We start from the raw sequence: 25,758 nt of genomic DNA on the forward strand, positions 1-25,758 counted from the left end.
GAGCTTGTCCGGGGTCCTACAGCCCGTCAGGAGGTCAAGGTCCAAACCCACGTCTGTTGGGTAGCAGGGTCTGGAGCTCAAGCTCCGACCAGCCGGGGGCGGTGGGTGGAGAGGGCGCAGGGGCTGGGGGCACAACGGTCAGGGTGGCGAGGCCACGAAACCCAAGATGCATTTCATCCCAGTGAGAATCTGGGGAGGCTGCTAGAGGGGTGAGCCGAGCCTCCAAAAACCACAGTTAAGGAACGGGTGGGAGGGACAGGGACCAAGGAGCGTGACCACGCGTGCATGCCCCGCCGTCAGGGGCCGGGAGGGTCTGAACAAAGGCCTGGGCGCCCGGGAGGGCAGTGACTCCGAGGACCGCAGCCCGCGCTGCCGTCCCCAGCACCCCGCCGTCCCGGGAGCGCCCGGCCCAGGAGGGCCGCGCACGCGCCGCCGCCGGGACGTGACTAGGGCAACGTACACGCCGGGCGGCGGCGAGGGGGCGGTGTCTGTGGCAGCAGCCGTCGGGCCGGGGGCTGGGCCTGGGCTCTCGGCGCCGCAACCTGAGCGTATCCTTGCGCCCTGAGCGCTTCGCTGCGATCTGGTCTCCACTCAGGCACTCCCTTAGCCACCCGGTCACCCTTCAGGGGTCCTCGCGGCCCGCCCGCCGCTAATTAGGGGACGGACGCAGTAGCCAAGGCGACCGCCGGATTGACAGGCATGCGCGCCAACCGGATTCCGGAAGCTGCCGTCTGGGCCTGCCCGGCGCGTGGGCGGTGGCCCAGTGACAGAAGTGGAAGCGCCAAGGGGGCGGTGACCGGGCAGGCTGGGTTGTGTCGGTTCCCCGGTGATTGCGCGCTGGGGGCTGAGGCGATTTCGGGCGTTCGGACGATGCCGTGACGTAGCGTGGCGACAGCGTTGACGGCGTGAGCGCACCCCCGTGGAGGGAGCCCTACGGCCGCGGGGGAGGCGCGGACAGGAGGCAGGCTGCAGTTTGGGGCGTTCGCGGAGCCCTTCAGTGGGTGGGGGAGGGGCAGTGGACGGCCCCCGTCTGCGCGTGCGCCGGCCCCTCTGCTGACCCGGCCGCACGCGCGCGCATGCTCGCTGCACGCGGAGCCGCCGTGGCCGGTCGTACTGCGCCTGCGCGCGGAGCCGCCCGCTGAGGAGAGGCGCTGGCGGACGTCGGGCGGGCGGCCGTGACGTCGTGAGGAGCGCTTTAAAGTGCGGGCCGAGCCGGGCGTCCGAGGGTCCGGCCAGGAGTCGGGCCGAGCCTCCGCGGCCGCCCTGCGCGGCATGAGGCCCTGCCGGCGCCCCTGCCCCCCGGGACGCGGAGAAGGCGGAGGAGGAGGGAGCCTCGTCGCCGTCGCCGCATGACTCGCCGCCCCTGAGGCCGACCCGCCGCCCCTCGACGCCCCTGCTGGGCGGCGCGGCCTCGCTCGCGGGCCTGGCGCTGAGGGCCTCTGCGGCCCGGGGCCCGGGCGCGTCCCCCAGAGCCATGCCCGGCCGCCCCGCCCGCCGCGGAGGGCCCTAGAGCAGCGGCGTGGACCATGGCGGCCGCCAGCGGCTACACGGACCTGCGGGAGAAGCTCAAGTCCATGACGTCCCGGGACAACTACAAGGCGGGCAGTCGGGAGGCCGCAGCCGCGGCCGCCGCCGCAGTGGCCGCCGCCGCTGCCGCCGCCGCCGCGGCCGAGCCCTACGCGGCGCCCGGGGCCAAGCGCAAGTACCCAGAGGACTCGGACCCCGAGCGCAGCGACTTCGAGGAGCAGCAGCTGCAGAAGGAGGAGGAAGCGCGCAAGGTGAAGAGCGGTATCCGCCAGATGCGCCTGTTCAGCCAGGACGAGTGCGCCAAGATCGAGGCCCGCATCGACGAGGTGGTGTCCCGCGCCGAGAAGGGCCTGTACAACGAGCACACGGTGGACCGGGCCCCGCTGCGCAACAAGTACTTCTTCGGCGAGGGCTACACGTACGGCGCCCAGCTGCAGAAGCGCGGACCCGGCCAGGAGCGCCTCTACCCGCCGGGCGACGTGGACGAGATCCCCGAGTGGGTGCACCAGCTGGTGATCCAGAAGCTGGTGGAGCACCGCGTCATCCCCGAGGGCTTCGTCAACAGCGCCGTCATCAACGACTACCAGCCCGGCGGCTGCATCGTGTCTCACGTGGACCCCATCCACATCTTCGAGCGCCCCATCGTGTCCGTGTCCTTCTTCAGCGACTCCGCGCTGTGCTTCGGCTGCAAGTTCCAGTTCAAGCCTATCCGGGTGTCGGAGCCCGTGCTTTCCCTGCCGGTGCGCAGGGGGAGCGTGACTGTGCTCAGGTAACCGCCTAGGAGGAGGGAGCGGCCCCCAGGAGCCCGCGCTTTCCGCTTCTGACCCAGGCTTCTGTTTGCGGGGCGGGGGTGGGGGGCGGGGAAAGGGGTCTGCGTTTAAAACGCGGGCAGTAAGGAAACAGGGAGCTGAGCTAGAATTTTCTATCCCGTGGGCAGACTTGACGAGATCGCAGACTTGACCCAGAACTAATCTAAAGGCATCTTTCTAGAAGGATGGTTTTCGGAGTCTTTACCTTCGTGATTTGAGCAAGTCACTTCCATTTTGGGCCTCCATTTCCAAGTCTGTGTTTTTAAAAAAATTAGTTGGGATTACCGTCTAAAAGTCTTTCCAACTTGCCATTCTTGGTCTTTTTAACAGAGAACATGTTCGTGGATTCCTCTAAGAGAGGAGATCCTCACAGAGGAAGGCCCTTGAGCGTATTTAATTGATACACGTTCTCCATTCCCAGGAGGGGGAGTGGCTTCCCTGGAGTTGAACAGATCAGGGGTTGGACCAGGAATAGAGTGCAGCAAACTTAAAATTCAGTCCCTCTTGGCTGCAGAAGAGCCCATTGGTCCTTTGTAAGATGCGTTACCTGTAATCAGGACCATATGAAACAAAATAAAGCTTGTCTCTTTTCCTGGTATTAGGCTTTGTGGCTGTTCAGCAGATCTTAGGCTCTTGGCCTATTTTCAGCCCCAGAACCTGCGGAGGGTTAGCTCAGTGCCCTGGCCCTTGGAGAAGATTGCTTGCTGCAACACCTTTGCTGTTTATATGAAGCAGAAAATGTACTTGGAAGCTCCCTGCTTCCAGCCCTGAAGCAAGTAAATCGAACGATGTACTTCAGTAATCCCCAAAACCTCTTAGGAGATCTAGACTGCAGCTGTTCCGAGCAGCTTGGTTGACCACCAAATTCTAGTACAGGATCGGCAGGCACTGCGCTTTTGTTGTGAGCAGCTTAACCTCTGAATTTCGGTCAGTGCCGTAGGCCACGGTCACGGGGAGAAGCAGGGTCCCGGGAGCCCTCTCAGTGCCCTGAGGCAAGTGTTCTGTCTCATTTGAGGGGAGCAGCTGAGGCTGCCTCCGTATCTGGGAATGGCAGCAGAACCGTGTGGTGCCCACCATGTCTCCTGAGGGGGCAGTTGCGAAGTCAGTGGCAGCAGGAGCAGTACTTCGGGTCCCTTATGCGTCGAAATCTAGAGGCCACCTACCTCTCAGGTACCCCCTTGTCACGTGGGCTCCCGGCTCCTCCTCACATCTACGTGGTGCTCCAGATGGATGTCTTGGCAGAGCCCTTTAAGATGGGATTTCCAGGGCACACTCTCCCAAGTGGCCTGCCGTGTAAGGCAGTTCGGTGTCTGACTTCATTGAAGGGCTCTCCGTGCTTAAAGGGGTCTGTCGCACGAGGGCCATTTGCTCTCCTAACGGGATACTGGTTTCCCACCTCATCACAGGTCCTCAGGGCTGTCAGCAGGAGGTCTGGCAGTGGCCCGGTGTGTAAAGGGGGGGCCACAAGAGGCAGTCTGTGACTTGCAGAGTCCCCTCCCTCCCACACACGCACACCCTGTATTGAGGAGAGGTTTCAGGTTCCTAAAGCGCAGGTCTGTTAGCGATCAGCAGCGGGATTGCATCACCAGGAAAACGCTCTTCATCTTTGCCTTAGAATGGTGAAGTCCCGAGGCTTTCCCAGTCCCTTCCTCCTGGATTCTGACTTGGCTGAGGGGTCAGTGTGGGAGGCTCGGCCACGTCCTGAAAAGTGCTGCCCCTGGCTTTGAACCCAGCTCTCCTCTCACTTGCTTTGGGACCTTGTGGGCGTTCTCTGAGCTGGCTTTTCCATCTGTAAATAGGGTGATGGCAACTTCCACAGCCTGTTAGAGCTAAAGGTGGTGATTCGGAGTCTAGCAGAGGGCCTGGCACGGGGTTGACCGTACACAGCCACTTCGTGCTCCCCTGCTCTCTTGTCGGGGAAGGGGCTAGGGATTTGGGGGAGCCTTAAACATGGCTCTTCCCTTCACGGAGTTCACGGCCCGGGGGAGGCCACAGACAGTTAGTTACAGCCCAGGAAGGTAACCGCAGGAGTACGCTGGGGGGGACGTCTTACTCCACTGTGGAGTTTGGAGGTTTTCAGGAACTTGAAGGGGGCTAGGAGGTGACTGGGAGTTAGCCGCCGAGCAGAGGTGTGGGCGGAGGGGAGCGCACGAGGGGCTAGGTGAGGGGTAGGTGCCGACTAGAGGCAGCTGGAGCTCCTTACTAGTCCTCAGAGCCAGCCTGGACCTGAGGTAGAGGTTCTGGTGTGGCGTGCCTCGGTGAAGCTCTAGAGCAGAGCTCCTCCGCCTCAGTCCTGTTGACGTGTGGGCAGTCCTTGTGGGGGCTGTCCTGTGCCTCTTGGAACGTTTAGCCGGATCCCTGGCTTCTGTCCACTATGCCAGAAGCACCTTCCGTGACGACCAGAAATGTCTCTAGACACTGCCACATGTCTCCCAGGGGTGAAACGTCCCCCAGGGGAGAGCTACTGCTCTCAGGTTCCGGACACCCCCCGCTAATTTAAGTTCTCCAGCACGTGTTCACTTAGCTCTCTGAGCTTACTCGCTATGCAGGTGGGTGAACACCTGCATGTTAGTGCTGCCTCTGTGCAAGTCCTGCTTGGGCTCTTCCCTGAGCTGGTAAGAGGGGATGCTTGCTCTCACTTCCTGGTAAGTATCCCAGCCCAGAGGTGATGAGCTGTAAGGCTGCCGATGGAAGGGGCTGATGAACAAACACAGTGGTTCTCTACAGATGGGCAGGGGTTCTAGTTGTTCTCATCTGACTCAGACTTGTGTTGTTGATGGCAGTGGTGTCTGTACCCGTCCAAGGCAATATGGCAGGAGTACAGTTTTATATTTAATAGTTGTCAGCGTGGATTTCAGTGTGTGGCAAACATTGACTCAGCAGTGTCCAGACGTGGGCATTTAGAGCGACTCCAGAGCAGAGCCTTCTGGAAGTGCTTCAGACTTCTTTCCAAGCCAGCTGGTACTTGTTTTTCTGTAACCTTTCCACGCTGGGCCTGAGTGGGTCCTGTCTTAGGGCTGTTCTCTAGAGAAATAAGTCTTTTTTATCTCTTCTTACATCAGTTCATCTTGTATTCCTTTTCCTGTTCCCTGTATGGTAAGTGGCAGATTAAAACAGATTTCAGATGGATTAATTGGAATAATTACCTCAAGGCTAATTGCATACTTGCTGCTATTTTTAATCACTGCTGAGTGGTCTGTGGTTGCGGTGGCCACATGCCCAAAGACCCAGGCCTTAGCCACCTGTCTGCAAGTTACTGTATCGCCCAGCCATGAGACACGCAGTGGTGAGCGCAGCCAGTGACTTCCAGATAACAGTTGATATTGGGTGGAGCGGGCACCCCTTCAGTTCTGGGCAAAGGACTGATCATGTTCAGCTGGTTGAAAGCAAAATTTAGCTTTCTGGCTTAAAATAGTTGGGAATGTAGGGCAGATAGGTCTGGGCCACATCTCTTGTGTGGAATCTTCTGATTCCGTGAGAGGGGGAGGAACTTGAGGATGAAGTCAGGGCTGTTTATTCTCAGGAGGAGCTGGGCTACGGGGTGTTGGCTGGCCTTGGCTCTGCCAGGCGTGAGAAGAAGGCAGAGGGCAGCAAAGGAAAGGAAGCTAGCAGGCTAGTGACGGTCTTAGTCATGAAGGTCAGAGAAAGCAGAAAATAAATAGGCCATAAAAGTTTCAGGGCTGGCTGGCCATTCTTGACTGGGCCGTTGGTGTGCTGCTGTTACTGGGATATGATGCTAACTGGCTGGAGGCGTGGGCTCATCTTTGCGGACTTTTCCCCCTGGATGTGGTTGGAATACCTGTATCCTTTGCTGAGGTCGGTGAGGCCCCCACGACAGATTGGACCTTGTCACTGGGAAACACAGATGGGCTTTTCTTCCTACTCCTCGTTACCTACCTCTCCCCACCGCCACTCCCATCAAAAAACAGAAACCAGTGTAGCATAGACACTGAAACCGAGAGTTTGATTAGAGTTCCAGTGCCACCACTTTAGCTGTTTGACTTTGGGCAAGTTACTTAACCTCTCTGGGCCTTAGTTTGCCTCTGCAAAATGGGGCTGTTGAAGTCCTAGAATTGTTAGCAAAGATTGATTCTCTTTCACGTGACCGAAGGCTTGAGGTTTTGGTGAAGTGTCTGGAAACAAGCTGCCTCTGTGCTCAGCTGCTTTCTATTTATACCTTGATGTGTACAGAATTGGGACTTGGAACAGGTTGGCCTTCTTCCTTCTGGGTTCAGAAAGCCCCAGGACTGCTTCATCGTGTTAGGCCATGTGTCTTCTAGGAGGTTCAGGTGTGATTATAACTTGAGTCTGAGCTCACAGTTCTGCCCCTGTGCTCAGGTGGCTGGCCTGCTGCCCCCCAAATCCTAAGTGAGGTCCTGTAGGCCTCTCAGGGGTGAGGCAGGCTCATGGGGGCTGCCAGAGCAGGTGCCCCTGCTGGAGGGAGGTGTCGCCAGGCAGTCCTGGTGATCTCGGCCAGGCCCTCCATCTCTGGCTCTGTCTGCCCTGGGCAGGGCACAGAGTAGATGGGGAATGGCGGCCACCTTGGAACTGTGCCTTAATAATTCCGTCTCCAAGGCTGTCCCCTAGAGGAGAGGTGTGTAGTCCTGCACAGCCCCTTATAAAGAGTCTTCCAGACTCCTCATTTGACCCGCACCTGATCCTCTGAGGAAGGACTTGCTGCAGTCTGTGTTTTGCAGATGCAGAAACTGAGTCTTCACAGCAGTAGGAACGTTGACCTCGACACACACACGTCATCTAGCGTCTGCTGTATGCAGAGATGAGTAAGGCCTTTGCAGAGCTCTGTCTTGTAGGGAAGACAGTTGCCACAAGGCCGAACTGCAGTAGCAGAGAGGGTTGGGCAGGTGGTGTGGCGGAACCCAGCCTGCGGAGTTGAGCAGAGCTTCCCAAGAGAGGGGAGACTTTTCAAGAGTCACTCTAAGGCATCGTGTGGTGGGTGACAGCCAGGCTCTTGCTCTGGGTGCTTGCGGCACACTAGTCACTGCTGCATGGAGGCGGGGGGCGGGGTGCTTGGGCTCAGTGCAGGGCAGTACCAGTCTCAGGTATTTCCCCTCTCCCTTCCCTGTGAGAACAAAAGAGGAGGAGGCACTGGAACTTTTCTTCATGCCAAGGTTAGGCCTGGACCCAGGGTATATTAAGTTTCAAGCTGGCAGACTGGCACTTTCAAACAGTTTGTCTTGTAGCAAGTAAGTTCCTTAGCAGTAAATAATCCTCTGTGGTCTCTGTTGGACACTTTCTGCTGAAGTTTGGACAGAAAAGCTTCCTCTGATAGGACTTGGAGCCTCCCACTCCCAGCAGAGCTTGATACTGAGGACAGGGTCAGTAGGCTGTGTCGTAGCTGCCAGGAAGTTCTAGAAGACCAGTGCCAGTGAGTTCCTCAGGTGGGGGTCAGTGAGCGCCATGGTCATTTCTGTGGGCCCGTGTGGTCTTGCTTCTGCACTAGTTCTTCTGAGGCCTGGGCTGGGTTCTTCTGAGGCTGAGGCCCTGGCATGACTTGCTCTTTGTTTGGAGCACTTTGGGAGGTGGGGGGCACTTAAAATTTGACCAGCGTCTGGATCTGCTGCTTCTGTGTTACAGGATGCAGTTCCTTGCTGAAGATGGGAAGTCAGGGCCCTTGGCAGGTCCTATGGCCAAGTCAAACAGATTAGTAACACTCGTTAACAGTAAGGAAGGTTGCCTGCAACCGGTACTGCAGGTCTAGGCCTTAGAAATATGCCTTGGATTGCCTTTGGGGAACTGGACTTCACTCTTTGGGAAAGTCCCGTGTTAGTATGGGACTGTCTTGGAGCCCAGATCTGCACTCCCCTAATGTGGAGTGACAAGAGAGAGCATAGGATAAGCTCTAGAGCTCCTAGCCCTGGGAGGGGGCCCAGGAGGCCTCTCCTGCAGGGGGAGCCTGGATGAAGGTTGTCCAGGACGCCTGGCTTGTGTCACGTGCTCAGTAAATGGGGGTGCCAGGCACCCTGCATTATCTCACTGAATTCTCATGGTAGCCCTGCAGGTGGGCCTCCCACTGCTCTTCTCCAGGGGTGCTAACCAGGAAGACATATAACTGTAGTTCTGCCTAGAAGAGAGGAGCAGGAGCACTGACCCTTTTAACAATCTCATCGTTAGTCACCACAAAGGAATGTCGTAAGTGACAGAGCACAGAGCAGCACCACATGAACACCCGAGAATCTACTGCTGTCCCTGCAGTTGGCCCAGCCCGTGACTCAGCTAAGGTGACAGAGCTCAGGTTGTAACCCAGGTCTCTTCAACTCCTCGATCCCTGTATGGCATTTCTCACTGGGCCTCCAGATATTTTCTTAAAGATTTTTTTTGGGGGGGATGTGGACCATTTTTAAAGTCTTTATTGAATTTGTTACAGTATTGCTTCTGCTTTATGTTTTGGTTTTGTGGCCACGAGGCATGTGGGGTCTTAGCTCCCTGACCAGGGATCGAATCCACACCCCCTGCATTGGAAGGCGAAGTCTTAACCACTGAGCCACCAGGGAAGTCCCTAAATTTTTTTTTTTTGTATTTTGGCCATGCCGCGTGGCATGTGGGATTGTTCCCCGACCAGCGATCGAACCCAGGCTTCTGTAGTGAAAGCGCTGAATCCTAACCATTAGACAACCAGGGAACTCCTGCCTGCAGATGTTAATAGGTGTTGTTTGAGAGAAGGTTCCTTGGTCAGTGCTCAGTTCAAGTCAGCTGTAGTAATTCTCAGGTCCTTTAACATACCAGTGCTTTCTTAAACCCATCAATATTTCCAGATTGATTTGACTGTGGACATTTGTCCGTAGTTATCTCACGGGACTGTTATTTACAGAGAAAATTGAAAACCTCTGGTCGAGGAGCAGCTCAAAGGGGAAAATCCCTAAAATGAGAGCTCTTTTCTCCGCCCTCCACATGGCCCCAAATCAGATTTCTGAATCAGAGGTACTTCTCTCTAGGACTTTTTATTCGCTCTTGCATCTAGTTCTTGCCCACGTGGGGGCAGCCTGGCCATTTTGAGGAGTCCTTCCCAGGCCTGTGGTGTTTCTGACCATTGCTCCATCCACGTCTTCACAGCTGCCCTTGAGAAGGAGCTGACTAGCAGCTGAATAGAGAAGATTGGTGGTCCCCCGTGGCAGCCAGGGAACCTGAGCAGGGGGAGGAGGCCTGTGGCTGCGGAGCTGCCTTGGCTCAGTGGAGGGCTTAGTGGGGAACTCGGGGTGGGAGTGCCTCATGACTGCCAGGCTCCCAGTGAGGGCCTGTACTCAGGGAGCTGAGTTTGCTTCCAGAGTTTCAAATCGGAGAGACATTAGCTGTGAAGAGGACAGCCGTCTACCCACATTCATTGGTTTGAGCAGTTTTCAAAATCATGTAATTTGATGAAGAAAATAAATAGATACTTGAGTGTGATGGGAATTCTTAAAATATTCCAAACACAGCTGTCTTCAAGATTTTGGATCCCCCAAAATGAAGGTTTTTGAAAGCATTTTTTCCAAGTAGACAAATTCTCTTTTTGAACCTTGCAGCCTTAGTTCTCTCTGGTGACTCAGTGCTGTCAGTGTCTGCCTTGGCCTCCTCTGCCAGCCCAAGGGTGGGGGAGGGGGAGATGCAGTTCTTATCTTCTCCCCAGGGTCTGGCCTGAGTCACTCCATCGGCCTCCAAAGCCACTAAAGGTGTGCCCTCTTGGGGACCCTTTGAAAGAAGGGCTCCTGGCCTGTGCAAGGAGATTCCTGCTTCTGCTTCTGCTTTAAGACCTGCTTTTACCTCATCCCAGGTTTTCCCTTCAGTGGTTTCTGGCCAAAAGCATCCTGGAACTGAACACGTTATTTCCTCCCACGTAGATCCTTGAACGTGTCATGTAATGGGGTGGAGGGTGGCTGTTAACACCGGGACCCTCTTTCTGTCTCCGTAACCCTGGGGATCTTTGGTTGTCCATCTACCCTCTATGCCCACGTGCTCTGTGTTTCTTTTCAGTGGATACGCTGCTGATGAAATCACTCACTGCATCCGGCCTCAGGACATCAAGGAGCGCAGAGCAGTCATCATCCTCAGGAAGTAAGTGTCCTGGTGTCTGGCTCCTGCAGACCTGACTGCAGGTGGAGGTCTGGGTTCCTCTATCAACAGCCCTCAGCACGAGGGCTGAGCAAAAGCACACGCTCCCAGTGTTTGTGGGCTGGGTCTTGAGACAGGATTTGGGGGACGTTCTTCCAGGCCCTGCCTCCCCCCACCTCTTCCTTTTCCTTCCTCCTTGGTTCTGATTTGTCACGTGTGCTTCTCACTGAGTATTTTTAGGTTGTGCCTCAGCAGCTTGCTTTAAAAATGCCTGGGTTTTCACTTCTGAGAGGAGCAGGGGGTGAGGACAGGGGATGTAGGTGGGCGGCTGGCCGCGTGTTGAGCAGGCGCATGGCTTGTGGCTGTCCCTCTTCTTTGGCCAGGGGGTCAGGGACGCACTGACCAACATTGCCAATCCTGGCATCTCCAGCACTTCTTTTTTTTCGGCTCACGAGGTGAATGGACTGACCACGTGGACGCTGGGTCAAGACAATCCTGCCTTGAGGCAGGGGTCCTGAGAAGGCTGGCTGATTGCCCAGGCTCGTGTAGTCGTCAGTGAGCAGGACAGTGCCTGGACCCAGGCTGGAGCAGGATGTCCTATAGCTTGCCTTATTTGTTTTTTTTTTAATTTAAGTAAACTTTATTTTTTAGAACAGGTTTAGGTTTACAGAAAGTTGTGAAGACAGCAGAGAGCTCTCCGTTCCCCTTCTTCTTAATGTCTCACATCAGTGTGGTATGTTCATCACAGTCACGAAACCAATACTGATCCGGGACGGTTAACTGGAGTCCATCCTTTACTCACATTTCCCTGGTTTCTCCTCACGTCCTTTTCTGTCCCAGACCCCACAGGATGTGCAGTTGTCATGTCACCTTAGCTCCTCTCCGCTGCAACACTTTCTCAGACTTGCCTTATTCGTGGTAACACTGACCGCCAGGTGTGTGGTGGAAGGTCCCTCAGTTGGGGTGTTGCCTCATGGTTACACCGGGGTTGTGGGTCTGGGGAGGAGACCGCAGAGGAGCAGCGCAGTTCTCCTCACGTCACGTCCAGGGCGCAGGACCTTCCACTGTCAACGCTGACCCTGAGCGCCTGGCCGAGGCTGCGTTCGTCACTGTTGCCCCCTGTCCACACTGTCCTCCCAGGAGGGACGTCGCTGTGAGCGGCACACATGTAAGGAGTGGGGGGTGAGCGCCACCTCTTTGCGGGCGGAGTCGCCACAGAGATTGCCTGGAATCCTTCTGCACAGGAGATTTTGTGTCTTGTCCCCCACTTGTTTATTTCTTCGTTCACTCATTCCTGACATCAGTGTGGACTCGTGGTGTCTGTTCTGTGCTCAGCTTGTCCCAGCTTTGGCCATTGGGAGTTCTTTCTTTTTTTAAGTACATCCTTACTCTCTGGCTTGTCATCTTTTTTTTTTTTTTTTTTTTTTTTTTGCGGTACGCGGGCCTCTCACTGTCGTGGCCTCTCCCGTTGCGGAGCACAGGCTCCAGACGTGCAGGCTCAGCGGCCATGGCTCACGGGCCCAGCCGCTCCGCGGCACGTGGGATCTTCCCAGACCGGGGCACGAACCCGTGTCCCCTGCATCGGCAGGCGGACTCTCAACCGCTGCACCACCAGGGAAGCCCAGGCTTGTCATCTTTTTAACTGCAATTTATCACTTCTGCATCTTGGCCCTTTGGGTCCGGAGCTCCAGTACATTGTGGTGGTGATGTCTCTTTGGCACGGCCCTGCCGCTTTGCCAAGTCAGAACATTGAGTCTGTTTTATCATCTGTAGGATGGAGATGACCCAGACCTGTGGGACAGTCCTGCGGTGTGGGCAGGGCGCTGGGCACCTAGGGGAACTCCAGTCAGTGGTCAGCCTGGCAGCGTTTCTCCTCTAGCCTAAGAATATTCCCAGAATCCATCAGAAGAAGGGTTTTTATCTGCTTTTCCGCTTGCTTTTCCTGTGGTTCCCAGCACAGTCCAAAACCCAGGACCCAATGTGTTGCTCCCTTCTGGCCTTTCCTTCCCAGTCATTTCTTGTCAGGTGTGCCTGGTACCTCCAGCGGCAGCCAGAAACCAGGTGGCCCACCCGGGGCAGGAATGAGGGTCGGGGGGAGTAGAACCAGAGCAGTGCCTTCTAGGTGTTCCTTCCCAGCTCCTCATAATAGCTCATCCCAGGGAAAGCTTCACTGGAGGTGCAGGAGGAAGTGGCCAGAGCTGGAGTGTTGGGTCATTCTTCTGGCTGTTTCCTTCCTCAAGCGGTGGCTCCCGTACCTGTCTGCCCAAGCCGGATGCTCCTCGGTGGAGCTAGGACTCTGCACTGTTGTTTTTTTGTTTGTTTGTTTGTTTATGGCTGCGTTGGGTCTTTGTTGTTGCTGCGTGTGGGCCTTCTCTAGTTGCGGCGAGCGGGGGCTACTATTTGTTGCAGCACGCTGGCTTAGCTGCTCCGCGGCATGTGGGATCTTCCCGGACTAGGGCTCAAACCCGTGTCCCCTGCGCTGGCAGGCGGATTCTTAACCACTGCACTACCAGGGAAGTCCCCAGGACTCTGCACACTGTTAACCAGCTCACCCCGGAAGCTCTTTGGCCAGCTGAGCCCCTGTAGCGTTCTGACCGAGGAGAATGGCTGTTGTGGGTGACTGGGCTCTTTGACCTTCTGCCCTGAGTGGGTCCAGGAGCCAGCCAGGGACTGGGCTGGAAAGGAGTGGATGTGTGCCCCCACCTCCGCAGCTTCCCTAGGCTGCTGAGCTGGTGAAGTGCCTAGCTGTAGGCAGCCCACCCAGGGGACCAGAGGAGAGGCAAGGGCCGCTCTCTTGCCTGCAGAGTAAAATCCAAGGTCTCTGTTGGACTTTGCCTGTCCATCCAGCCTCCTCCCTCGATGTTCTCCCTGTTGTCTCCTTCCGACTTAACGTTAAATTACCTGCGGCTCCTAGTGTGGCCCACGCACTGATGTCCCAGACTCTTGCAGCAGTGTGGCCTCTGTTGGGAATGCTTTCCCTTCTGACCCACACCCACCCCCCCAGATGACCCACATATACGCACCGAAAGTTGGTTAACCTAGCCGTCCTTCAAGGCTCGAGGGTCAACCATTTTGACATGCAGGAAGCATCATATGCATGTAGCTCTCTCAGCCCACCCCCTACCCCCTGCTGTCACAGCCTGTACACTTGCCATTGTGAGTTCCAAAGCTGTGTTCTGTGGGGGCCAGGGAGAGCCCTGTTCATCTGAGTCCCAGCACTGAGGCCGGTCCAGAGGAGGACAGCTCCGGTCGATGAACAGCACCAGGTACAAAAGGACAAGCTGGTGACCTGATGAAAAGGGTTGCATCCTGGCTCAGGCGCTGCCCAGGAGTCAAGGATGTGGCCTTGGTGGGTGCCTGGCTGACTCTATGTCCTTGGGTGAGGCCACATCCCGACAGGTGGGACCTGGGCACTGAGCCCGTCCCTGCTCCTCGTAGGCAGGTAGGGTGGAGCCAGCCCTGCCTTCTCTTAGGTTCGGATATAGATCGCACAGGCTGCAGAGGGAGGGCCTGGGGCCTCTGTCACCACTTCAGGCTGGTCAGCACTGCGGTAGTCTTTCTAAGGGCCTCATGGGGGAAACGGGTGGGCGGCGGTTAAGTGCTGCCTGGTTCAGCAGAACACGGCTCCTTTGCACGTGGATCATGCTGAGTCTTCATGTAGGAGGTGGTGCCATAGTTTCTCGCTGGGAGTGACCTTCGGAGAGCCTCCCCGGGAGTGCAGTCCCTAGGCTGCTGCTTAGTGTCATCTGTTTGGGGTCACAACCAGTAAATGGCTCAGTGCGGCCTTGAACCTGGGTCTCCTGGTGTTGGGTCTTGTGGCCCTTGGTGGTTTGCACAGTGGAACACCCCGAGCCCTGCCCCAGGGAGGATGCTGTGAGTTGAAGAACCCAGAGCCTTACATACAGAAGGGCTTTCTTGCCTCTGCTGTGCCAGTAGAGAGCTGGGGGCTGAGAGTATTTTAAGCGGTAGGGGGCTACCCTCCAGGGTGTGGGGTGAGGCTGCGGCTGCAGGTTGGTCAGCTCTTGAATACGCCCAGCTTCCTGGAATGTCGCTGTTTCCCAGCCCACCCAGAGCAAGCTGCCCAGCATGCATCTTTGTCAATCATTGGTTCCCCTGGCAGGGAAGCTGGACCTACTTTTTTGGAAGTGTGGTTTAAGTTTTAAATGACCGGTTAGAGAACCAGGAGGCTGGCCAACTTCTGAGGTGTGGCAGTCATTGGGGTGGGGGAGTATTTGGTTTTTCCCACAGTTCCCTGACGTGCGGCCTTTAAGGGCCTTGTGTGCTGCCCTCTGCCAAGCACCCAGCTACTGGGGGCTGGGCGCCGGGTAGAGTGCTTCCCACACATTAGCCCTGAGAGTGGAGGGTGTGAACTCTGTTTGGACAGGGGTTCAAGCAGGCAGCTCACTGCCTTGGCTTTAGCCAGTTTGGAGTGATCTCTGAGCAGGGATTCCCGACTTGGGAACATGAAGCATCTCGTGTGCACAAGGCACCCGAGGTGGGCATGTAGGAGACTCAGCGCTCCCTTGGGGCCGGGTCTGTGGTAGGTGGGCACTTCGCATGCTCAGACAGCACAAGCAGAGTGAGCATTGTCCTAGGAGCACAGAGCGTGTCCACTGGGGCCCAGCAAACACAAACAAAAAGACAACCTGCAGCTTCGGGGGCTTGTTGGGACACGCTTGGTAGCTCTGGCTCCTGAGCTGGAAACTGCTGGCCAGGCAGAATTGGTGAGCTTGAAGGCGGGAAGTATAGAGGGCCTCTGGAATGGAGGGGCAGTGAGGGGAAGGAGGCACTGGATCCAAACTTCAGCATCAGGCGATAGCTTGTGGCCCTCAGGGCCTTCTGGTTGGTGGCCAGGGCACCCAATCTCTTGGTGTTCAGGAGGCCCCCAGGCCTGCATCGGGTTGGCCTATGAGACTTGTGTTCCTGCATGATTAACCAGAGGAAACGGCTCAAGGCGGTGTAAATAGCCTGTTTCTTTGCTGCTGGTCAAGTGGAGCTTGGCTCACAGTGGGCTGAAGTTTGGAAAAGCAGCTGGAGAGTCACTTGCCAAATGTTAACCAAAGCTGGTGTGTGCTAGGCTCTGTGCTGGTGCTGGGCAAGTGGTGAGTGTGGTCTCTTCTCATTCACTTTACCTTTGGGGGAAGGTAAAGGTTTAGCGCCTCACCGGAGGCTGGTCAGGGAATGCTTTCGAGAGAGGTGCCGCCTGAAGGCAGTCAGGGGTGGTGTGTGGGCCTCAGGCAGGCTTCGAACAGGCTCAGGGGCAAGGACAGGTCAGGCAGAGGTGCCATTCCTAACAGAGGCCCCGAGTGGGGAACGCAGTGGAGACGGACAGGGCGGGACCCAGTCGGAGCTCGTCAGAGTGCTTGCTGCTGTGCGGGAGGTCTGGAGGGCCCTGGGGAGGACCGAGGCCTGGGAGCAGCAGGTGGGGGCTTGTTTAGGAGAGACTGCCTGTGGGAGGCTGAGCTAAACGGCCTACTGGGTCATTTGGTCCGGGGGTCCCTGGGGTCAGAGGGAGGCCCTCCCAGAAAGCAGAGCAGCCGAATGCAAGGCTGTGTGTGTGGATGAGCAGAGGGTGTGCGCTGGGCTTTGTCCCTCAGCTCTTCGTTTCCCTGATCCCGGCCAGGCCTGAGATATGGCCCCCACCGGGACACCTGCCTGCCACTGCTTGTGTCTCCATGGTTTTTGTCCCGGTACCAAGGACTACGCACCTTTGTTCCCGGGGAGTCCGGAGATTGGGTGTATCCACAACCTGCCTGAGGAATAAGGAGGCGGTGAGGCCGCCAGGGATGTGACTGGCTTGGGCTCCTGGCCTGGCTCTGTCCCTTTTTTACTGAATACAAGTTGGTTACCTGAGCCCTGTGTTCTTACCTGAAAATTGGGGCCGTTGGGATGCTGGAGATGATTAAACTCGAGACTGCTGTGTGTGCTTTTCGGCCCTTCCTCACCGTTGCCCCCTCTGATCTCGATGGGGCAGGGGTAGGGATAAGGACGGCTGCGCTCTGTCAGGTGCAGCGTGAGGAAAGGGGAGCCCAGAGCCATGGTGGTCAGCAGCCCCGGTGCGGGAAAGCAGCCTCAGTGTCAGGTCTCCTGGTGTCCTGGAGGACAGTGAGCCCTTACCAGGGCCTGAACTGGGGGATCCCTGAGCACCCTGATCCTGTGGTCTGGCTGGCGTCTGTGGAGGCCCTGGGTTACGCGCATGTGGCATGGATGGCGTGGTGGTAAGCAGTCTGGGCGATTTGGAGAGGCTCCCCTTGGGGACTGGGTGTTTTGTTGGCCTAGGTCGGGGGAGGTCTGCTGGGAGCCCAGGACCATGTACGTGCTTGGGGTGCCCTTTCTTTGGGTGATACACTCAGGTGTCCTTCAGGCTCCTCTGACCGTAGCAGGCTGCTGCACCCGTGTCAGCACTGCCATGCGGGGAGAGCAGGGCAGGAGTTGGAGAGAAGCGTGTGGTGTTGGTGGGAGCTGGGAGGCGGTACTATTGCAGGAGGGATGGGTGTGGGTCTGGGCTGTGGGGGAGTCTGATACTTAGAGGGGCAGGAGCGTAGACCTTGGGGCCCAGGGCACTCGTAGGCGAGGAGTGTACTCTGATAGGCCTGCCTCACTGCGCCCTGCCTGCTTGCTCCATTGGGAAAGCCAGGCTTTGTAGTACAAGGGTGCTTGGGGAGGGTGGAACCAGCAGTTGTGGGTGGTTAGCAGCGGGGCCTGAAGTGCAGACTGGTTCCCCGTCTCCCAGAAACGGTGGCCTGCCTCTGCCAGGACAGCTCTCTGCTCTGCCGCGGTGAAGAGAGCCTGCCTGGGCTTCAGGGGCATCCTGGGGTAGCAGCTGTGTGGCTGAGGCCAGTGACTGGGTCTCTGATTTCGCACTCTCCCCCTCCCCCACCCCCACCCTGCCCCGCCCCGCCCCAGCAGCTTCTCCGCGGGAGTCATGATTGATAAAGGAACGTGAGGGCAGCACCTAGACAGTCAGTCTCCTCCCTTCCTCTCCGGTCACATGGTAATGTTACCTTAATGCTTGGCCATCCTCCCTTGGTTCTGGCTTCCCGGTACCTAGGACCAGTCCATGCTTTGTCCTGGGGGCTGTCCCGACATACCTGGGGTGCCTTGCCGTGACCCCTGGATGTTGGCTCAGATCTGTAAGGAAGGTCTTGGTTCCTGTTAACCACCCGAGGAGGCACAGGCCCAGACCTTACTGCTAGAACTGGGCTTCCTGCCTCCAAACCTGTGGCTCTGTCTGCTGAACCCTGGCCTGCTCCCTGGGAGTTGGCTGCCCTTTAAGAGGGGAGGGGTGTGCTCTGAAGGCACACTGCTGGTGGGCTCTGGGCTGTGCATCTGGCTCTAGCCCGGCTTCTTGCAGCTTGGTGGCTTTTCGAAAGTGGAGCTCCTCCAACGTTCTGAGATGTACTTGTAACAGCCCCAGGGAATGTGTCGGGAGCCATTTTGGCCCCAGAGCTCCTACTGCCCCCAAAGTGGGTGCGGGAGGCTGAGTTTCTGGTGGGGCTGCTTCTGATCACTCCTTCCCTGAGGGCTGGCCCTGACGGTAGCAGAGCTGTTGTGGGGGGAGCTGCGCCTTCCGTCTCTTCTTCTCTCAGGCAGCTGGAGGGACACAGAGCCTGTCTGTGTGCCTGGCTTCTGTCCACTCTCAGCTGGTCCCACCTGTCTCCCCAGCCTCCCCAGCAGTCCTGGACCCACCGCGAGGGGCCCCCACCACTGCCCCCGGCTGCCCGGGCCGGCTGCCCTAGTCGCAAGCAGCTCAGGAAGGGCGGGCCCCACCAGGGCTCAGTGTGTGCCAGCCATGCCTGCGTGGCAGGATGTGCCTTCCAGCCCCGGAGGTGTGTGGGCCAGGCTCTCCTCTTGGTGGCGCTGCTCTTCTCTGGCCTTCCGCACTCACCCGAGGAAAACCACTTCACGGTCTTGGGCCGCGGGTCCTGCCCACACGGGCTTTTCTGCCCTGGGCGTGTGCTCCCGGCACCCACGGGGTCTTCGGGTCAGCTCGGCTCGGCAGTGCTGGAGGGGCGCTTTCCTTCCCGAGGCTTCAGACTCTGGAGTCCTCTGAGTCGAGCTTTTTGGCTCATGTCACATTTGGTGTGAGCTCTCAGCGCAGGGATCTGAGGCCTGGCCTGGTCAACGAGAGGTCTCAGGGCTTCGGTGATTCTGGTTCCCACCCTCAGGTCTGGGTGTGCCCAGCACCACGTCTTCCCAGTGCCCCTCGAAAGGATCCTAGCCTTGAAGGAGGCGACTTGTCTTTGGTCTCTAGACCCTCAGAACTGAAAGAGGCCTTTGCTCAGATGGGGAGACAGGCCCTGAAAGGGATGGTGACTAGCCCATACTCTGAGTGGCAGCCTCAGGGCTGGATCTTCCTGTTGCTCCTAGGTCCTGTCTCCTGTAGCCCGGGGTCCCCAGAGTGGAAGCCGAGGCTGGTGGGCCAGTAAGTGCAGCTGGGCCCTTCTGGCTTCCCTGTCTAAGAGGCTTGGAGGCTCACCTGGACTAGACTTTTCTCCCAGGACTTCCCGGCACACGTGCCTTCCCTCCTGACTGACCTAGTCTTCCCTTCTGTTATGAGGACCGGGCACAGTCATTCCCAAGAACCCAAGGCAGCTCTTGGGTTCCCCTTCTGCTCTCTTCCCCCAGCGTTCTTGTGAGGATGTCCTTTGAGGTGCCATAGCACCTTCTTCCTCAGAACCCAGTTGTTCCTTTGTGGCCAGCAGCCCATGGGAAAGATGCCTCCAGGGCCTTCTGCCAGCTGTGCCCCCATCACTCCCCACCCCAGGCCTCTCTCTTGCCCCTTGCTGCCAGCGGCCTGACTTGCTGGCTTCTGTATCCCACAGGAGGCCTTGGGGCTTCTTTGAGGCTTCCCAGGCCAGCTTCCTCCTGGCCTGACTTCCTAAAGGACTCGGATCGCTGCCCTGGGCTACCCCTACCCAGTTTCTCCATCCCTTCTTCCCCCTCCATACTTACACGCTTTTCCTCGACTGACTGGTGTGTTCCAAGTGCCAGGTGGGGGCTTTGCCTTCAGAAGCCCTCTGGCCTTGGCTTGGTCAGTGTCCCGGAACCAGCAGAAGCTGCCAGGTGGCTGTGTTGGGACCAGAGCCAAGCGTGAATGTGGGATTGGGTCTGGGCCCTCCTCCTGGCTCTACCACAGCCTTGGCGTCCCCGTGTAAGGGTAGGGAAGCTCTTACTATGTTCCCCTCCAGTCCTTCCACAGGCCTGGACCAGGGGAACCTTCCTGTCTGGTTTTTCAGGCAGGGGTGGATGTGTCTGTTGGAGTGTGTTGGTGCCCACCAGTGGGGCCCTCAGTCCTCTGGCAGGTGCAGTAGCTGTCCCTTGAGAATCTCTGGGCCGGAGGAGGGTGAGATGGGGCTGTCTCGTCCAGCTGAGAGAGCCCTGGGATCCTTCCCCTGGGGCAGCAGGTCACTGAAAGTCTCCAAACAGAAGTGTTCCCGTCCCCGACTCCTAAGCCTGAACTTGGGAAGGACGGTCTTTGCAAGTCAGCTGGACCAATTCCTAGTTGAACCATGAGGAGACTGCTGGCCTCCACCTAGCCCGGCCAGAGAAAGAATTGGTCTAATGGGGCCACACCCTCCCCAGAGGCCTGCCGGTGACCCCATGTGCATTTCCTTTGCAGGACGAGATTAGATGCACCCCGGTTGGAAACAAAGTCCCTGAGCAGCTCTGTGTTACCACCCAGCTATGCCTCAGATCGTCTGTCCGGAAACAACAGGGACCCCGCTCTGAAACCCAAGCGGTCCCACCGCAAGGCAGACCCTGATGCTGCCCACAGGTACTCAGCTGCGGTCCCTCAACACAGGCCAGCAAAGCAGGCGCCACGGCCTGGCTGCAGGGCAAGATGGGTGGGAAGCCTGGGGTAGGTGGTTAGGAGCCGGGCATTGTCCACCTTTCTAATGCCTTCTGTCTGGTTCCCTGGGGTTGGTGGCATTCTCGACTAAGCCCTGGCCATCCGCCTGTGGGAACGCTCTGTGCCTTCCCACGCCTTCCCTGGTCCTGCTCCCTGACACACGCTCCGGTGGGTTACATGGGACGTTAGCAGGGAAGTGCAGGCCTCGGAAGGTCGCCGAGCAGGGGCCCGTTTCAGAAGGGTTTCTGAGGAAGCTGCTGAAGCTGAGGCTGGAAGGATGGGGAGGATGTATGGGAGGGGCAGTGTGGGCCAGGGGTGCCGTATGGGCTGAGAGCCGGAGACAGTAAGAGCTTGGTAGTTTCAGGGCTGGTGGGGTTGGTGAGCAGAGAGGGAGAGTGGGAGTCGGGGGAGGACTGAGAAGCCGAGGGGGATGCCAGAACCAGGCAGGGGCTTGAGGCTGTGATAGGAAAGCCGCCTTCTGCCCGGCAGCCTTGGCGGTGTCCTGGGGCACCAGACTCAGAGCCCAGCAGACCCCACAGGGTAACCGGGGAATGTCTCAAAGACGAGGGGTGACCGTTGGCACCTGCTGGGCAAAGAAAGACACGGTGCCAGTGCTTCTGCCACTGCCATACACCCCCCTCCATGGAGACCTGGTGAGCTGGGGTGGCCCTGGGCCAGTCTCTGGGTAACGCCTCCCCCACCCCTTCCCTCACAGGCCTCGGATCCTGGAGATGGACAAGGAGGAGAACCGGCGCTCGGTGCTGCTGCCCACACACCGGCGGAGGGGCAGCCTCAGCTCGGAGAACTACTGGCGCAAGTCCTACGAGCCCGGGGAGGACTGCTCGGAGGCGGCGGGCAGCCCCGCCCGCAAGGTGAAGATGCGGCGGCACTGAGGCCTGAGCCTCCGGGACTCGGCTTGATCCTCACTAGCTGCCCCTCCTTTTGTTGCGTTTTGAGGGGTTTTTCCTTTCCTTTTCTTTTTTTGATTCTTATATTTTTTTCCTTGGTTTGTTGCCTGTTAAGGCTGAAGAACAGAATTGGCCAGGACCTGGTTCTCGTGTTCTTGGTTTTCCTCCTGGATGGAAAGGCTGTTGGCATCTGTAGGCACAGAAGCTCACGCTGGAGTGGCCAGTGGAGGCGTGGGGGGCAGCTGTCCTCACGTGGGGCTGTGTCTGGCTGGGTTTATTTAAAAGCAACAAAATGTTTTGGTTTAGAAAAATTCTTGTTTTGCTTTAAATGTAAATCTTCTTAGTGTTGTAAATGAAGTTCAATCTCCTCCCCCTCCCCCCACTGTCTGCGATGGGTTGAGGTCTTGCCGGCTCTGCAGGGGGCCTGCTGCCCTCCCACCCCTCACTTGCTCTCCAGGCCCCAGCAGCTCCCGCAGATACCCGCTCCTCCTGCAGCAATTGTTAGGGATGAACCGGGCAGAGGCCTAGGTAGTGCCAGCCCCTGAGCTGTTCAGTTGGCTGAGACCCCGGGCTTCCTGCATGCCCTCTGGCCTGCTCTGCCCACGGGTCCCTGGGCTGCCCAGGGGCCGGCTGCAGTGGTCCTGACCTCTTGCCAGGAGCCTGCCTCTTTGCTGGGTTGCTCCTTTTAAGCATACACGTGTGATTGTGTGGAACAGTTAGACTTGCCGTGTTGGGGCAGTTTTAGGAATTGTTTCTAGCTGGAGGGACTGGTGTCCTTCTGAGTCTAGTGTTTGGGCTATGGAAAATTGTTGTGGTGTGTGGTAGGGTTTTTGTTTTCTTTTGTTCTGAGTTTTCATTTTTTCCTTTGGTCTCCTGGCTTTTTCCTTTCCCTTTCCTTTCTTCTCCATCGGCCCTCCTTGGGCCTTCTCCCTATGTCAGTCCCCATAGGAAGCTGCCCGCCCCCTCTGTCCGCCTGCAGGATGCATCCAAGGCCAGAGCTCAGGCCTGCAGACTGGGTTGGTGCCTCCTCCGCCTCAGGGGCATGAGAGCTGGGGAAGGAAGGGTCCTTTAAAAAATAATAATGAAAGGGAAAAAATAAGTGAAGTCTTCGGCAGTTTCCACCTGCTCAGATCCTTGAAAGCTGCAAGGTTTTGCTGATCTGGGTTCATTAGGAATGTCTTCTTGCCAGCCAGGGCCAAGACCCAGGCCTGCTGAGAGCAGAGGCCCTCCCAGTCCCCAGGCTGCTACCATCCCAGGGGGCTAGTCTTACAGAAGAGGCTGCAGAAAGCTGGGGGGCAGCCACCATCAAGAAGCCCCTCTCAGGGGCCAGAGCTCCTTTGCCAGTGTGGATTCCTCAAGTCGGGACTGCATAACTAAAGCAGTTGCAGTTTTTTTTTTTTTTTTTTTTTACAGCTTTTTTCCCAAAAATGATTTGTAGTTGTGTGTGCAGCACTTTGCCCTGATATGTGTGCTCTACAATAAAAACCAAATCTAATATATTTTGAAACAGTTGTCTGATGCTGTCGTAAGAGAGGACTTGCCTTTGGTTCTTCCTTAATCCCTTTGTTTTGCCCTGAAACTCTGAAGGGGGTGGGGGGGTGGAGTTCATTGCCCACCGAGGCCGCAGAGGAGAGGAGCAGTTGCTGACGCAGGGCTGAGGACGGGCTCGCCCACTGTCTTTTCTCCAACTGCAAGGAGGATGGACTTCGTAAGCCGTATGTCCAGGTGCCCAGGGCACCGTGGGCCCACAGGAGCCAGGATCCTATTGTGCTGAGTTCTGGAAGCCCGTCTTCCTTGGGGTGATCAGAGAGGCTGCGGGCCAGTGGAGGAGGAACAGCACGAGCAAAGGCAGGAGAGGGCCTGGCCTCTGTAGACAATACGTAGGTGGTTTTGCTCATTAAACAAATTCTGGAGTTCTGCGATATGCTGGCCAGGCCCTTACTGGGGCCCCATAGTGAGCAAAACCCTTCCAGCCCCTGCTCTCAAGATGAGTGCGGTAGCGCGGTGGATGCAGATCCAGGCTTGAGGCAGAGGGGCTTGGGTAGAGTAGGGGTGGGGTCCGGGGGGTTTAGTCCCTCCAGATCCTGGACCTGGCTCCCAGGCTCTGGTCAGGGGCTTTGGTCTAGAGTCTCCCTCATTCACTTCCAGTGCCCAGAGCCAGTCTGCTTGGCCAAATTCTTGCTGTGAAAGCCTGGCAAGCCACATAACTCCCCATTTAACAGGGAGGGGAGAGTCCAGAGGGAGCAAGTGAGTGGCCAGGGCTCAGGCCTGCAAATCAGTGACAGGATGTGAAGTGGGGGTGGGGTGGGCAGAGCCTCCTTGGGGTCTGTGGCCAGTTGGGCCTGCAGGGGTAGCCACGGGGCTGGGCGGATAGGGCCCTGGATGCCCCGGAGAGGAGACATGGGAGCTGAGGGAAAGGTCACCCACACCGTGCCTGGGCCCCTGACTCGGGTCACGGGATGGGGGCTCGTGCGGAGGGCTGGGGAGCTGCGAGGGATTCTCCACTGCAGCTGTGATAAAGCCAGACCTGGGTTCTTCCTAGTGAGTGAAGGAGGCCCTTTGCTTTGAGGACTGAGGGATGAGGCCAGAGGAACGGGGTCCAGCCCTCGGAGGTCCTGCTGTGTCTCTGGCGCTGGTTTCTGTCCCTGTACAGCGGTTCCATGGCACCCCGTCTCTGGGACTGTGAGAATCCTCTGAGTAGTTCCCAAGCAGATGCGGGGGCCGTATCTGAGTCCCTGAATCTGACTGTTCCCAGCCCTCTGCTGGGGCACTAGCTAGCTGTTTGGGCCACGTGCTGAGTCCCATCTCTGCTCCCAGCCCAGGCTTGTATACAGAGGAGCTCTAACAACATCAGGCTCCAGCCCTTCCCAGCTGCAGAACCCATCCCATTCCTATAATCCTGTTGTGTGGTGGGGGAAACTGAGGCCCAAAGTCACATTCATTCATTCAAAAAATACGAGTGTCCGACTGTGCTGAGCTCTGCTGAGGGTACAGGACAACCTGGTGTGTGTCACATACACACACACACACACACACATAAGGTTATTGTAGATCGTACTGATAGATGTGTAGCACATAAATTACCAGTAATAAAACATAGTACTCTTTAAGTTCTGTTTAGCCAGCTGTTTCTCACAGAATGCTTTTATTGATTTTAGTTGTTGTTGAGTTCTTGTATTTGTAGCTCACCTGTGGTGGTAATTCAGCCACAATATGGTAAACGGAGCTGCATCCCATCTACCTGTATTAGTTTCCTGTGGCTGCTGAAACAGATCGCAACACGTCCGGGGGCTTAAAACAACAGACGTTTATTTTCTCACAGTTTGGAGGTCAGAAATCCAAAATCACCACCACTGGGCTGGAATCAGTGTGGCAGGCCCATGCTTGCGTCTGACAGCTCCCGGCGGCTGTAGACATTCCTTGACTTGTGGCCACATAACTCTCGTCTCTGCCTCTGTGGCCACATGGCCTCCTCTTCTGTGTCCCAGATCTCCTCTGCCTCTCCCTCATTACAGCCTCCCTTGAGAACCAAAAATAATCTCCCCATGTAAAGATCTTTAATCACATTGGCAAAGTTAAAAAATGTTTAAAAAATTTTACATTCCAGGGATTGAGACCTGATACCTTTGGGGGCCACTGTTCAGCCTACTACTACCCTGCTCTCTTCCCAGTAAGTTTGTCCTTAAATTTGATACATGACCTACTGATTACTCACTGATGAACAGATTGTTAGTGGGATTGAAATGTTTCAGCCTCAGTATTAGTTTTAAATTTAATCTGCATCGTTAATATTTTCTCCACCCATTTCTTAAGTCTAGACCTGTGCTGTCCAATACATAGCCACTGGAAGCTCGGCTGTTGAGCACCTGAAGAAACGTGGCTGGTTTGAATTGAGTTGTGCTTTAAGCGTAAAATAACACACCAGAATTTGAAGAGTTAGTACCAAAAAAAGAGTGTAAAAATATCATTAGTTACTTTATATTGATTACATGGAAATGATAATATTTTGGACATAACTGGGTTAAATAAAGTATGCTATTTAATTTTACCTGTTTGCTGTTACTGTTTAAGTCTGGCTACTAGGGAGTTTGAAATTACATGTGTGGCTTGCACTGTGTCTCTGTTGGAGGCACTGGTCTAGAACATGAGTGGTAAACCCAGCCTGATTTGTGGCCGTGGAAACCTTCCCTTCTGGCTGGTTCCAAGCACAGCCGCGAGCGCCGTTATCACAGTGTCTCCACCACACAGATGCAGCCAGTGTAATGCAGAAGAACAGACAGGAGGGAAACAAAGTAAACCCGGAAGTGCTTAGTTCTGAACTTCACCTCTGTTTTCAGTGTAAGTTAGTTTTTAAACAATGGCTGTGTTTAACAGCCGGCTCACAAAGGTTCTTAAACCGTGACAACTGGCAGTTGCGGGGCTTTGCTGAGGGGAGGATGTGGTCAGACTTAGTTAGGGTGAGAGCAGAGAAGGAGCGTGGCAGGCACGGCACCTGTAGAGATTAAGGGGCTCCAAACGGAGGGCCTGGGGTCCTCCCGCTGGGTGTCAGGGCGTTTCCTGGCGCACTCCCTCCGGTGCCCACAGTGCGGCAGCAGAGTCCCAGCGGAGAGTCCCC

At 56.7% G+C, this 25,758-nt stretch overlaps 1 protein-coding gene across 1 annotated transcript; it reads left to right on the forward strand.

The window, feature by feature from the left end:
- The first annotated feature begins 1,410 nt into the window (after positions 1–1,410).
- Positions 1,411–25,173, forward strand: ALKBH5 (alkB homolog 5, RNA demethylase). The gene is made up of 4 exons (XM_029212261.1): positions 1,411–2,296; positions 10,305–10,385; positions 20,005–20,160; positions 20,951–25,173. Exons 1-4 carry the CDS (start codon positions 1,527–1,529, stop codon positions 21,126–21,128), a joined length of 1,185 nt encoding a protein of 394 aa, XP_029068094.1. The 5' UTR covers positions 1,411–1,526; the 3' UTR covers positions 21,129–25,173.
- The last annotated feature ends 585 nt before the right edge of the window (positions 25,174–25,758 follow it).

This window comes from Monodon monoceros, unplaced genomic scaffold (genome assembly GCF_005190385.1).
Source record: "Monodon monoceros isolate NGI ecotype Baffin Bay Population unplaced genomic scaffold, NGI_Narwhal_1 Super_Scaffold_9, whole genome shotgun sequence".
NCBI classification, from domain to species: domain Eukaryota; kingdom Metazoa; phylum Chordata; class Mammalia; order Artiodactyla; family Monodontidae; genus Monodon; species Monodon monoceros.